General features: G+C 39.2%; 1 protein-coding gene across 6 annotated transcripts in view; it reads right to left on the reverse strand.

The window, feature by feature from the left end:
- The window catches only part of tut4 (terminal uridylyl transferase 4), a 41,754-nt gene extending 30,767 nt beyond the window's left edge, over positions 1-10,987 (reverse strand). For 3 of the 6 annotated variants that reach the window (XM_026147017.1, XM_026147012.1, XM_026147018.1), the window contains exons 1-11: positions 10,806-10,925; positions 10,549-10,694; positions 8,950-9,512; positions 8,707-8,858; positions 7,477-7,593; positions 7,210-7,387; positions 6,995-7,083; positions 6,856-6,907; positions 6,595-6,664; positions 2,607-2,733; positions 2,081-2,200 (exon numbers count right to left, since the gene is read on the reverse strand). In XM_026147017.1, coding sequence (XP_026002802.1) covers positions 2,081-2,200; positions 2,607-2,733; positions 6,595-6,664; positions 6,856-6,907; positions 6,995-7,083; positions 7,210-7,387; positions 7,477-7,593; positions 8,707-8,858; positions 8,950-9,433 — 1,389 coding nt within the window. In that variant the 5' untranslated portion in view covers positions 9,434-9,512; positions 10,549-10,694; positions 10,806-10,925. The other 3 variants (XM_026147014.1, XM_026147015.1, XM_026147013.1) reach the window with 3 other exon arrangements.
- Positions 10,988-12,134: the final 1,147 nt, after the last annotated feature.

The raw sequence follows: 12,134 nt of genomic DNA on the forward strand, positions 1-12,134 counted from the left end.
TTCTCTAATTTGTAACCTTACTTGCAAGTTGCACTTGCAGAGTGCAAACAGTGGATGGAAATTGTTGATGTGGTTACATGGTGGGTTTACCGCTTACCACAGCGGGTTAAAAAACTGAACCCAAGACTGAACATTTTTCAGTTTTAATTAGTGGTGCAACGGATCAAAAAATCTCACGGTTCGGTTCGGATCACGGTTTTAAGTCACGGATCGGATCAATTTTCAGATCAGCAAAAAAGAAAAAAAAGAAAAAATTTAACATTTACCTATTAACTTTTTAAGTATTTTTTGCCTATTAAAAACATTCAACTCAAGACTTATTCCACGCAATTATATAAAAACAAATTAAGGTGCAAAATAGGGCAGTACAGGGCTTTATATTTACCACTCCGCTGTGATATAATGAGCGGTCACGTAGCTTTCCGTTGACCTGGAGGTCCACCCGTTTGTAGTTGGGCAACAAAAGATGCCTGGGACAGTTCAGCCATAACGTTAAACTTTTCCTGCTCATACATGCCTGGGTACGATCCTGTCACTGAAGTGGACGCGCAACGGGATATCATAGTGTGGCTCAAGCACGTTCATCATAGTTTAAACCCCTTGTTTTGCACAAGGGAATACGGCCTCCCGTCTGCAGCTAAACACTCCAGTAGCTTTTGTAATAGCTTTAGCCCGGTCGGATTGGGCAGCAAAGGGCTGCTTAAATACCGCAAACTCCTCTGCTCCTCCACTTGGACCGCTAGCGCTGACCATAAATATCGCTTGACAGACTGACCATGCGCACCATACACATACCTTTTTTCCTTCTTTTTCGAATCTTCGGATCACGTGCGTGCCGAACCGTGGAGTGGGATCGGTTCGGATTACGGATCAACCGTGATCCGTTGCACCACTAGTTTTAATATATTACACTGCTGTACAGGCTTCTGAAGCATTACACAGTTAAGTTACTTTAGTTATTCTTAACTGTTCTTAACTAAAAGGTTAAGCAGTTATATGTTTACTTAAGATTTCCACTGAAAATCTATTACTTCTAGGCTGGAGGCAGAGCCTTCAGTTTTCAGGCCCCTCTTCTGTGGAACCAGCTTCCAGTTTGGATTCGGGAGACAGACACTATCTCTACTTTTAAGATTAGGCTTAAAACTTTCCTTTTTGCTAAAGCATATAGTTTGGGCTGGATAAGGTGACCCTGAATCCTCCCTTAGTTCTGCTGCAACAGGCATAGGCTGCTGAGAGATTCCCATGATGCATTGAGTTTCTCCTTTTCAGTCACCTTTTTCACTCACTATGTGTCAATAGACCTCTCTGCATTGAATCGTACTTGTTATTAACCTCTGTCTCTCTTCCACAGCATGTCTTCTTTCCTGTCTTCCTTCTCTCACCCCAACCGGTCGCAGCAGATGGCCGCCCCTCCCTGAGACTGGTTCTGCCGGAGGTTTCTTCCTGTTAAAAGGGAGTTTTTCCTTCCCACTGTCGCCAAAGTGCTTGCTCATAGGGGGGTCATTTGATTGTTGGGTTTTTCTCTGATGTATTATCGTTTGGTCTACCTTACAATGTAAAGCGCCTTGAGGCAACTGTTGTTGTGATTTGGCGCTATATAAATAAAATTGAATTGAACTGAATTGAAAAACGCCACGGTGGTTACCTTTGTGTTCATATTTGAGGTATGCTGTGTCACTTGGTATAATATTGCATCACTACTACTGCACTATAATGCTGATGCTGCTGCGTCAATACAGTTCACACTTTGAAATAGGTAAAGTGTCACTAACGACAGTAACTCTCTGAAGATGAAGGTGGTAAATGCCCTTCATTCACTTGTACTTATAACTGCTGCTGCTCAGAAGCTTTATGCTCCAATCATTGTTCTGTATTTTTTTTCCCTATACTCTCAAAAATCTCATTGTCGCAAACTTTATGGAAATACTCTCAGAAATCTCAGATACAATTTTGAGACTATATCTCCCAACTCTATTCCAGGTTCTAAAATATAAAGAAAGGGATTTAAAAATAATTTTGTTTAACGTTGGTTATTTGCCAAGGAGCACAGATACAGAGTGGCCCTTTCTCAGTAACTTACCCAGGGGCCCAGGTAGACAGGGAGGATAGGGTCTTTTCTCTGCTGCAGGAAGAAGATCACCATGAGGGCAAAGGAGTATGAAGGGATGCCACCTTCAGCCTGACAGTCAATGTGACACAACTGTGTGGATAAATACATAAAAGAAAAAAAAAAAAATCTATTTTTGCTTTCAGCAAAACATCAAAGCAAAATTTGGTCCAAACAATACATCATACAGACCAACAGATCATCTGTGTTTGCCATTTGGGCATATAAGTTTTATATTTGCACACAAATGAGGTTGAAAATAACTCTTTTAACAAGAGATTTAAAAAAACAAAAACAAAAACCCACTTCCATTACATCATCATTATTTCTGGTCCGTCAGTTTTCATATCCAAAACATCCACTATATCCTTTGTGCCATTTCATAAACACATTAATTATCAAGTATCATGACACAAAGATACTTTTGCAACATGCTGAGAACTAAACAAAGGACACATGTATTAGGTGTATGCATTCTGAGTGTCCGAAACAGGCTTACCCTTGCCCAGTAGCGGAAGGCCAACACCAGTGAAATCAGTCTGGGCTCCAGTTTAGACAGGGCTGCCAGATGATTGGTCGTAAGACAAGCAACATCATTTCCTGCACTCACTTTACACATCAGACCGCTGTGAAGAAACAGAGGTGGGGGAAGATGACAATTAGCTGGACCAAATTCTAACTGTCATAATGTCTCACTGGCTCATGATCTGAAAAAGAGGTCACATTAAAAAACAAAAAACAATACCAGACTGCAGGCCTCAGTGATTTCCCACACACAGGCTTTATATAGGCTGGGCACTTAATACATTTTGATAATTCACAACTTACTTTAGAATTTTCATATTTATTTTTGTAATATATACAGTGGACATAAACAGTGTATACACTTTTCCCATTTTTAATGTGACCTAGAAGCCTTTACAATTCAACTGACAAACAAAGTTGTTAGGAAAAAATATATTCAAAAAAATTAAGCTAGTTGCATAAGTGTCCACATCCTTAAACTAATACTGTGATAAATCAAAAGGTGTTACAACAGACTTCCTGGGAACATGCCTGCCATCAATTAAGAGACTCTGATTAACCCCAAATAGAGTTCAGCTGCTGTCCCGATCTTCACTGTTTTCTGCTACAGCAGAAGTCATGGTTTGCTAAGAGCCTAAAAAGCATCAAAGTCTAGCGGTCGAAAGGTATTAGTCAGTTTTTTGTTTTTTAAAAACCACTTACAAAGCATTAGATATATCATATACATCAAAGTGGATAAAAGCAAACAAAAAACTGGTTACAGCTTACAAAGAAATGCATCAACTCTCCAAAAGGCATGAGAGAAAATGTGTTCCAATCTGATAAAAAAAAAAACAAAAAAAACAAAACACAATTCTGAAAGGTAAGTGTGGGTGGGAGGAATGGAAAAACTTCTATCAAAAGTGCATCACAGGCACGGTGAAGCATTGCTTATGATTTGGGATTGCTTTTATTTACCTACAGCTGTGCTTAAAAGCCAGGTACCAATTCTGCCAAGGAGAACAGTCAAATATAGAGTCAAAATTATCTCAGATGCTTGTTGATGGCTACCAAAACCATCTGGTCAAGGTGCAACTTGTTAAAGCGACATTTATCTAAATGTTACTGGGCTGGATGTGTATACAGTGCTGAGCCAAAGTTTAAGACCACTTGAAAAATAGCAAGCAAAAAAAAAGTAATTTACTGTATAGTTTGATCTTAACAAGGTTCCAAGTAGACCCTTAACATTCAACAAGAAGAAATGGGAGTGAGCAAAACATTTGTTTTTTAAGCCTCCTAGGACCTGGCATCCACATATGTGGACATCACATTTTGGGTTGTCTAGACCAAAATACTTAATTTTTTTTCTACAAGGGCCTGATATCCACTTACGAGGACATTATACTGCCACTGTTCTATCAAAATTTAAAACGAATGTGGCTCTCATTTTTCTCAGAAACATAAAACTAGGTAAACAAAAAAACAATCTCGTAATTCTTTGGGACCGGATGAATGTAAAAACAATCAGCCCAAATATCAAAGAAAAATTAAAAATGCAAGCCATGAAAGAGTTCGGGTCTTGGGAGATTAAAACAATGCTTGAACTCAAACAGGATGTTTTACAGCTGTTCGAGTTTAGGACCACACCTCCAAAAAACCTGTGATTCTCCTGGAAGAAGTCCCTTGTCCTGCGGGCATTGTGTACTGTAGCATTGTCCTGTTGAAAAACCCAGTCGTAACCACACAGAGGAGGGCCCTCAGTCACGAAAGATGCTCTCTGAAACATCTGGACATAGCCAACAGCCGTTTGACATTCCTGCACCTCCAGAACCCTCAATTGCTCCACTGAAGGAAAAGGCATCCCATTCCATTATGGCCCCCCCTCCACTGTGGTGCATAGAAAACATTGCAAGTGGGATCCATCAGACCATGAAGGTTAATTTTTTTTTTTTTCGCATCAAACACTTAAACTTTCTTCCACCTTTAAAAATTCTATGTTTGGTGCTCTCTTGGAAAGTCCAAATGGCCAGTTCTGTGGCGTTCAAGGAGATGAGGTCCCTGAAGACATTTTTTGTTTTTGAAGCCCTTCAGTCTCAGATGCCGTCTGATAGTTATGGAGCTCCAGTCAGCACCAGTAACGCCGGTGCCGACTGCAGCCCCAGTAACGCTGATCGAGGATCGTCCAGTTTCTTCAAGGACAGCCAACAGGATCATCAGGCTCACTGCTGGTGAATTTTTTTTTTTTTTTTTTTTTTGGGGGGGGGGGGGGGGGTCTTCCACCTGATGTTTTTGTTCCATAATCCTCAGGATCATTTAAGACAGCGGTCCCCAACCCCCGGGCCTCGGACCGGTACCGGTCCGTGAGTCGTTTGGTACCGGGCCACGAGAGTTGAGGCTCAGGTGTGAAATGTATAGTTTTCAGGGTTTTTATCGGTTTTCAGCATTATTTTGTTATCGTTTACTCTGTTTTCCTTGGTCTTTTCATGTGTGTTATGAATAAATTTTCTTGTTTTCGGTACCGGTACTAGTTTTATTTTGTTGTATTTATTCGCGACACCTTAAAGGTCGGTCCATGAAAATATTGTCGGGCATAAACCGGTCCGTGGCGCAAAAAAGGTTGGGGACCGCTGATTTAAGAAATTCCAAATGACTGTTTTATTGAGCCCCACGTCAGCAGCGATGGCGTGCTGTGAAAGACCCTGCTTATGCAGTTCAACAACCCGACCACATTAGAAAAGTGGAACATTTTTTTTTTGTCTTTGCCATCAGTGACTACCTGACAGACAATGACAATGACTCCATATTTTTGCACAGATTTGGCCATTTAAAGGCATGTGGTCCTAAACTTTTGATCAGGTGTAAAACTGCCTTTTTTAGTTTAAGCGTTTTCAATAAATTGCATGCTCTAAAAATTGTTTTTTTTATCTCTCTCTCCCATTTCTTCTTGTTGCATGTTGGAGCTCTACTTGGAACCTTGTTAAGACCCAACCATGCAAAATATGATTTGCCATTTTTGAGGTAGTCTTAAACTTTTGATCGGGACTGTATTTAAGCCTGTGTGTATAAAAATTGCATAAAAAGCGCTTGCAGGAACAAAAACATAATATTCCACAACAGGCTTTGCCGATCCAATCAGCTGTTCGTAACACTTCGCACATTGAAACAGGTAGTTCGCATGTCCGCCATTTCCTGCCCAAAACCGGAAGTGGCGTCATTTTCGCGGAAAATGTAGTTTTTTTACTTGTAGGCCTTAAAAGCCTATACTGGTGTTTTTATAAGTCATGTTTGACTTTTCTGAATACTTGCTGGGATGCTTAGAACTCGAATTGCACTGCTGGAAATAGTTTATTTTAATGCACGTGCTGTTTTCTTTGCAAATTTGCATCATAGGATTGTTTTTTTGTTTTTCCTGCAGTATATAAAAATTGCTGTATCTCCAAAATAAAACTATGAAGACACTCAAAATAAATTTCCTGTTGTTGTAAACAATTTTTTGCAACTTTTTTGTATTTAAACTTTTGAGGGATAAACCTCTTAAATTTCTCCAAGTAGAAATATATGTAAAAAAACAAAACAAAAACGATTTTCAATTTTTTTTTGTAGTTTATTGAACTTTTTTTTTGCAATTAATGTAGTTACTATGGACTTATAGCCCATATTTTAATAATATGTATGCATTAACAGTTGTATTGATGTATAGCAACTTGAAATGTTCCCACAAATGGCACTACAACATGTAAAAAATAATAATAATATAAGCTCTGGCAGACTTGGTTCTACAGTAGGTCTTAAAGGGTTAAATAAATATTGTCAAATAATCGAGATCTCAATTTCAGTGAAAATAATCGTGATTATCATTTTTGCCATAATCGAGCAGCCCTATACTCCCTAGCCTTACATTTAACTTATTCTGTCACTGAAGATAATGCTGTGTCATAGACATACAACATGGAGGGACAAAAAGAGATCCTGCTAATGCTCACCTGCTAACATCCCGACAGAACACGATAGGTACTTTGGCATGGAAGTCTGACTCCACCTCAGAAAACTCGGCTAGGGAGAAAACAATCAATTACTGTTTGTTTTGTTTTTTTAAATGATGGGTTTCAGCCAAATTGAAAACAAAAAATGCAGATTGGGGGGGGGGGGGGGGGACCCGAAACAGCATTCAGCTAATCTGGAGTTATATACAGCTTAATAACCAGCACATCAACTTAATATAAAATGCAACTGAGAAAACTTACGACTGTTTTTGAGGATTTCCAGCACCTGAATTAAGACTTCAGGTTGTGTCATCTGAACAGACATAAGAAAAGGTCACTGCTGTCATTGTGCTTTTGTGTTAACAGTAAATGGATTGCAAACTATTAGCAGCAGACTTACTGAGGGAGGGTAGGTGACATCAATGTTGATATCACTTGTCTTGAAGGCAAAACGGGTAAGACACGAACCATAGAGACGGAGTGAACAAGCTGGAAACCAAAGAATCAACGTCAGGCAGATCTATAGTCTACGCAGAATAACTCTCACAGAAAGACTGCCAACTGTCAATAAAGATAAAATCAAGGAATTGACTGGATGCGATCACATCATACAACCTGTGAGGTGTTTCTGTATAATGATCTCCATCCTGCTGACCACTGTCTTTCGAATCTCAAAGTCTTCATCTGATATCCCTTGCTGCCTGGCAGTTTCTAGGACAGCGGCATTGACAGCCCACAGCTGAGCAGCAGAAGGAGGTGGCAGGGCACGCAGCTCGTTTTCCTCTTGTTTCTCCTAACATGTCACAAGCAGAATGTGTAAACTATTTTAAAATCTTCCTATCAGTCCACTCAGATAAACACCAGCATATCACAAGTACTTACCATTATGTTTTTTTTGTGTCTCTTTTCCTTGATGTGTTTGTGTGCTCCTTGAATGTTCTCAATGTGCACAGAGCACAGCTTGCATATGTACTGGTAGTTTGGGTACTCAGGGGACTGCTGTAAAAACAAAGACATGGGCAATCAATTTATGTTCTCTACATGTGGGGGATTTGTTATTTGGATCCTCCAGCTTATAATTAAACAGTGGATCTCACCTTGCCATGCTGGGTGGAGATTTAAAAAAAAAAAAAAAAAGTGCCCAGTACAAAAAAAACCAAAAACACACGTTCTGAAAATGACTCAAGGTAACAGAAGAATGAAATAGCGAAAATTAGGAAGAACAGATCCTGTTATACATCCTGTTTAAAAACTGAATGTTCATATCAAACATTATCAGGGCTTCATAAAAATAAGCTCAGCTTATGTACAGGAAATTCCCATCAGCCAAAACCTTCCAACTACTCTAGAATGTGTTTCAGGCCGTCTTTGCTAAGTATGATCTTAGAGACAGTGAACAGTTTGGGTTTGGTTTGTATTTTAAAGAGGAGCAGCCAATTAGATGAACTGAGGGGCTTCACCATGGTCCAAATGGTAGAAAAATACGATAATGCGTCCAGTTTAAACTGAGCTCAATCTTGAGTTTACTCAGACTTTTCTATTAGAATGAGCCTTTTAGTCTTTTTTCCCCATTTATATGAGACAGAAATGATTAGCCATCAATGATCAGTGCATCAATGTTTAATTAGAATGATCACATTTAGGTTAGCACCAAAAATGAAAATGAGATTTAACACATGATCTGCCTGTGTGCTACTATTTTTTCCCATGTTTAATTTAACTAGACAATTAGATAATTATTATAGTACAGTAGCAATCTGCTTTATAGCTAAATTGTAAGCTGATTTATTCCAATGTAAAGGCAAGACCTTACTGCCAAAATGTCCTCAAGCTTTAGTTAACCCTTTATTTACAGAAGAGCCATTCCATTTGGATATTTTCATTTGTGCTTCTGTTTATGAAAATAAGTGTATCATAAAAATCGATGTATCTCAAAAATAAAGTTATGAACACATTCTAATTAAGATGTGGCTTTTTAAAATTTTTATACATGTGGAAAAATGCAAATTAAAAAAAATTATTGCACTGTCAAGTAATTTAGCAACTCTGGACCTATTACATACATATTATTAAAATTTGGTATACAAAGGTTATACTGAGTGGTTTTCTCACTTTCAGCAGTCGGTAGATGTAGTCTCTGCGGAGACGCTCCTCTGCCTGTCGGAGGCCCAGCTGTTGCTCTGTGAGAGGTCCTTCCTCCACAGTGGGCCTCACCTCTGGGCCCTCTTGCACAGACTGATTCATCAGTGTTGCGGCTTTCAACACTAAAAAAAACAGCAAACACAAAGCACTTTACTGGAGCTCTATTTGATGAAGAAGACTTCTTCATTTCAGGAAAAATGCTTTACAACCCACCTTGGGATTTTTCTTTTGCCAGGGCTCTAGTAGAGCTCCTAGCCTGCTCTGTAAGCCCTTTGTCAGGGGTAACAGGCACTACAGAAGAGCTGCTCTCTTTGTTTGCTGAGGGGCTGCTGTCTGCAGAAAGAGATGTTCTGGACTCAGAAGCCTGTGGCACCAGGTGCTGCTGTAAGCTTGCCCCTTTTCCTTTGCCTCTCTCCCCAGAACCCGTTCTTCCAGTCAGCCTACTCAATCTGGATGGCCGACCTCTTCTCTTGTCCTGGGGAGTATCTGTAGAAGTCTTGCCTTGCCCACGGCTAACCTGGCTGCCTATATTATGTTCATCCTTGGCAGTCGTGCTGTTTTCTTTGCTGCGGCTTGCAGACTTATGACCCTCTCTCTGCACAAGAGTCTCTTTATTGGATTTCTCAGTGGATAAAGCTTTAGCTCCTCTGAGCTGAGACTGTTTGACTGTCTTTACTGGAGTCAAGGACTCATCCATCCCTTTGTTTCTTCTGCTCTTATTCCTGGTGGAGTCAACACCACACTGAAGATGGCCAGGGAGGCAGGCCACCCAAAGTCTAGGAAAAGAAGAAAAAATAAATTGTATCTGCAGTGAAATAATGTGTTGTGCATTGTTTTAACAATTCAGCCGAATGCATATGTAAACTTTGAATGAGTAACTTAGAGAAAAATCTTTAGTTCATAATTGTTAGTTTATTGTTTATTTAAAACTTTTTTTTTTAATAACAGATTTTTTCCCTTTATTTTTTAAAAGAGTTGACTTTGACTCATTAAAAAGGTGAATAATCAAGTTATAAATAAATAAGGAAGTGTTGAGTTAATTTTGGGTCAGATCTTTACCTTTTACTCTTTTGTTTAAAGGATTTATCATTGTTTAAAAGTAATAAAGATGAGCGGGGGGCGTTACAGAGCAACTTTAACTTTGTCTTTAGAGTTCAAACAGATCATTTTTATTATGCATTGTCCACGCTGAACACAGAAAATCCCAGAGCCAAGTTACCAAGTGAGCACATCAATAAGTTTTTATGAAATCAAACTAAAATATCTTGTGAGCACACTAAACAAAAACTATGACAGATGTGCACATACAGTACAATTTATAAAGCTCGTTTGTAATATTCTCAGTTAAAACAAAAATCGTTTAGCACAGAGATCCACACTGCTGCTAATGATCATTTTCATTCGTCATAAAGCAACAGACCAATTTGTCTATAAAATGCCGAAATTAATCAAACAAAAGTTAGCATCGTAGTTCCAACGTAATCAAACTAGCGTTTTTAGATCAAACACAAATGCCAAATAGACAGTTTACCACCCTGATTGCTTTCCCCCCAGGTCTGTTCCTGGAAATCCACCTCCACTATCGCAGTTGGAGATTAATTTCGTTTTACAGTAAACCACAGGTTAGGGGTTGCAGACATTACTACTCACTGGGGCTTCCGTGTGTTTCAGTTTAGAGAAAAACAAACTTAAACACAACACCGAAAGCTAACACACACAGTTAGCTAAACTTCCGAGCAACAAATAAGGGAGGAAGATGCCATCAGGCAGAGAAAAAAATGCGTTAAAATAGAATTAACTTAAAAAGCTTACCATTAAAGGTTAAATGTACCGTCTTACGTTATGGGAATGCTTCACGCTTACTTCCTGGGGTTGCTTTGCTCTGCAGAGTACGTTGTTAGCCCTCTCCGTAATGTTACTGAGGTTAGCTGCGATGCCCGGTCGTCCGCCTGAGCTAGCTACGGGAAATAAATAATACTGGTACTCACTTACTACACAGCAGCAAGTCATAAAAAACACAAAGGAGACGCTTAAACCATTGCAACACAACAGAGCACGCACTGACTTACTTTCGAACTCTTAAGTTGATTCGAAATTATTGTTTAGCTATCTCCATGGTTCTGGTCTACATAATGTTTTCAAATCCCACGGCCCTGGTCAAAACAGCAAGCATTGACGCCATGTTAATACATTACCCCGCTGCATTGTGGGAGTGCCAGTGATGATGAAGAGGGGCGTGTTTCGTGCCGCGTTCATGTACTACTAGGAAGGTCCTTGTTTTGTATACAACACCCTTTCTCTCTCTCCCTCTCCCCCCCTCTCTCGCTATATATATATATATATATATATATATATATATATATATATATATATATATATTAGTGATATTAGTGTCTGGAGAAGCTGTGAAGACTGTTATGTTGCTTGTAGCATCATTCAGCATGATCAGTTTGGTAGTGGGTCAGTGACATATCCATGGAGGGACACATAGAACTCTACATGCCAGATACCAAATGACTGCTATTTGGTATCTGGATGAAATCCTTGAACCCAGTGTCAAACCCTACATTGGTACACTGAATCTTAGTTTCTCTTGGTGCTTGGCATCACATGGCAAGAGTATGCAAATAGTTTCTGGTGGATCAAGGAATTGATTCCATTTACAGGCACCAAAGCTTGCCTGACCTAATAGAACACCGATAGAACAACTCTGGCACATTGTGTTTAGGTCCATCTCACTCCACCTGGTTACACGTCAGACTGTCCAGGACCTGGTCTAGCTGATGCCCTTGTCCAGACCTGGAAGGAGATCCCAGATCTGGATCCAAGATCTATAAGGAAAAAAAGTGCAATTTGAGTTTCATTATATCTCAGTTTTTCTAAATAATAAAGAAAAGCTGCTGTAGTAAATGAACAAAATCCATCAGCATGACTCTTTGGGTTTAAATTGTAAGAAGTAAGTATGTGAAATAATACCGAAAATGATGATAGATCATAGCTGTCCTGTAATTATAAAACAAAGGTTTTGTTAATTCACAGAAAATGCACGTTTCTTACTTTCCTTCTTTCTTTACTTACAGTGTGACGGTATATCATGAAAAGATTCATTAAATATATATCTATTAGTTAATTGCATGAGTGGCTATGGATTACTATTAGTTTTTGGATGAAAGGCCATTGGGAAGGTCTTCCTCAGTAGGGCTGATTCTGGCATGGGCATGGGATGTGATGGTAAGTAATGTGTTTTACACACAGACACATGCTCATATGGTGGAATAGTATATAATAATGCAGTTTTCCTCTGGATAACTGCCCTTCACTTAAGTACCTAAAGCACAGTGCCCAGCAATTTCCCTTAGAATAGTTATCCCTGAATCAGAAACATATAAATTCTCATT

The sequence above is a fragment of the Astatotilapia calliptera genome, chromosome 17, assembly GCF_900246225.1.
Source record: "Astatotilapia calliptera chromosome 17, fAstCal1.2, whole genome shotgun sequence".
NCBI classification, from domain to species: Eukaryota; Metazoa; Chordata; class Actinopteri; order Cichliformes; family Cichlidae; genus Astatotilapia; species Astatotilapia calliptera.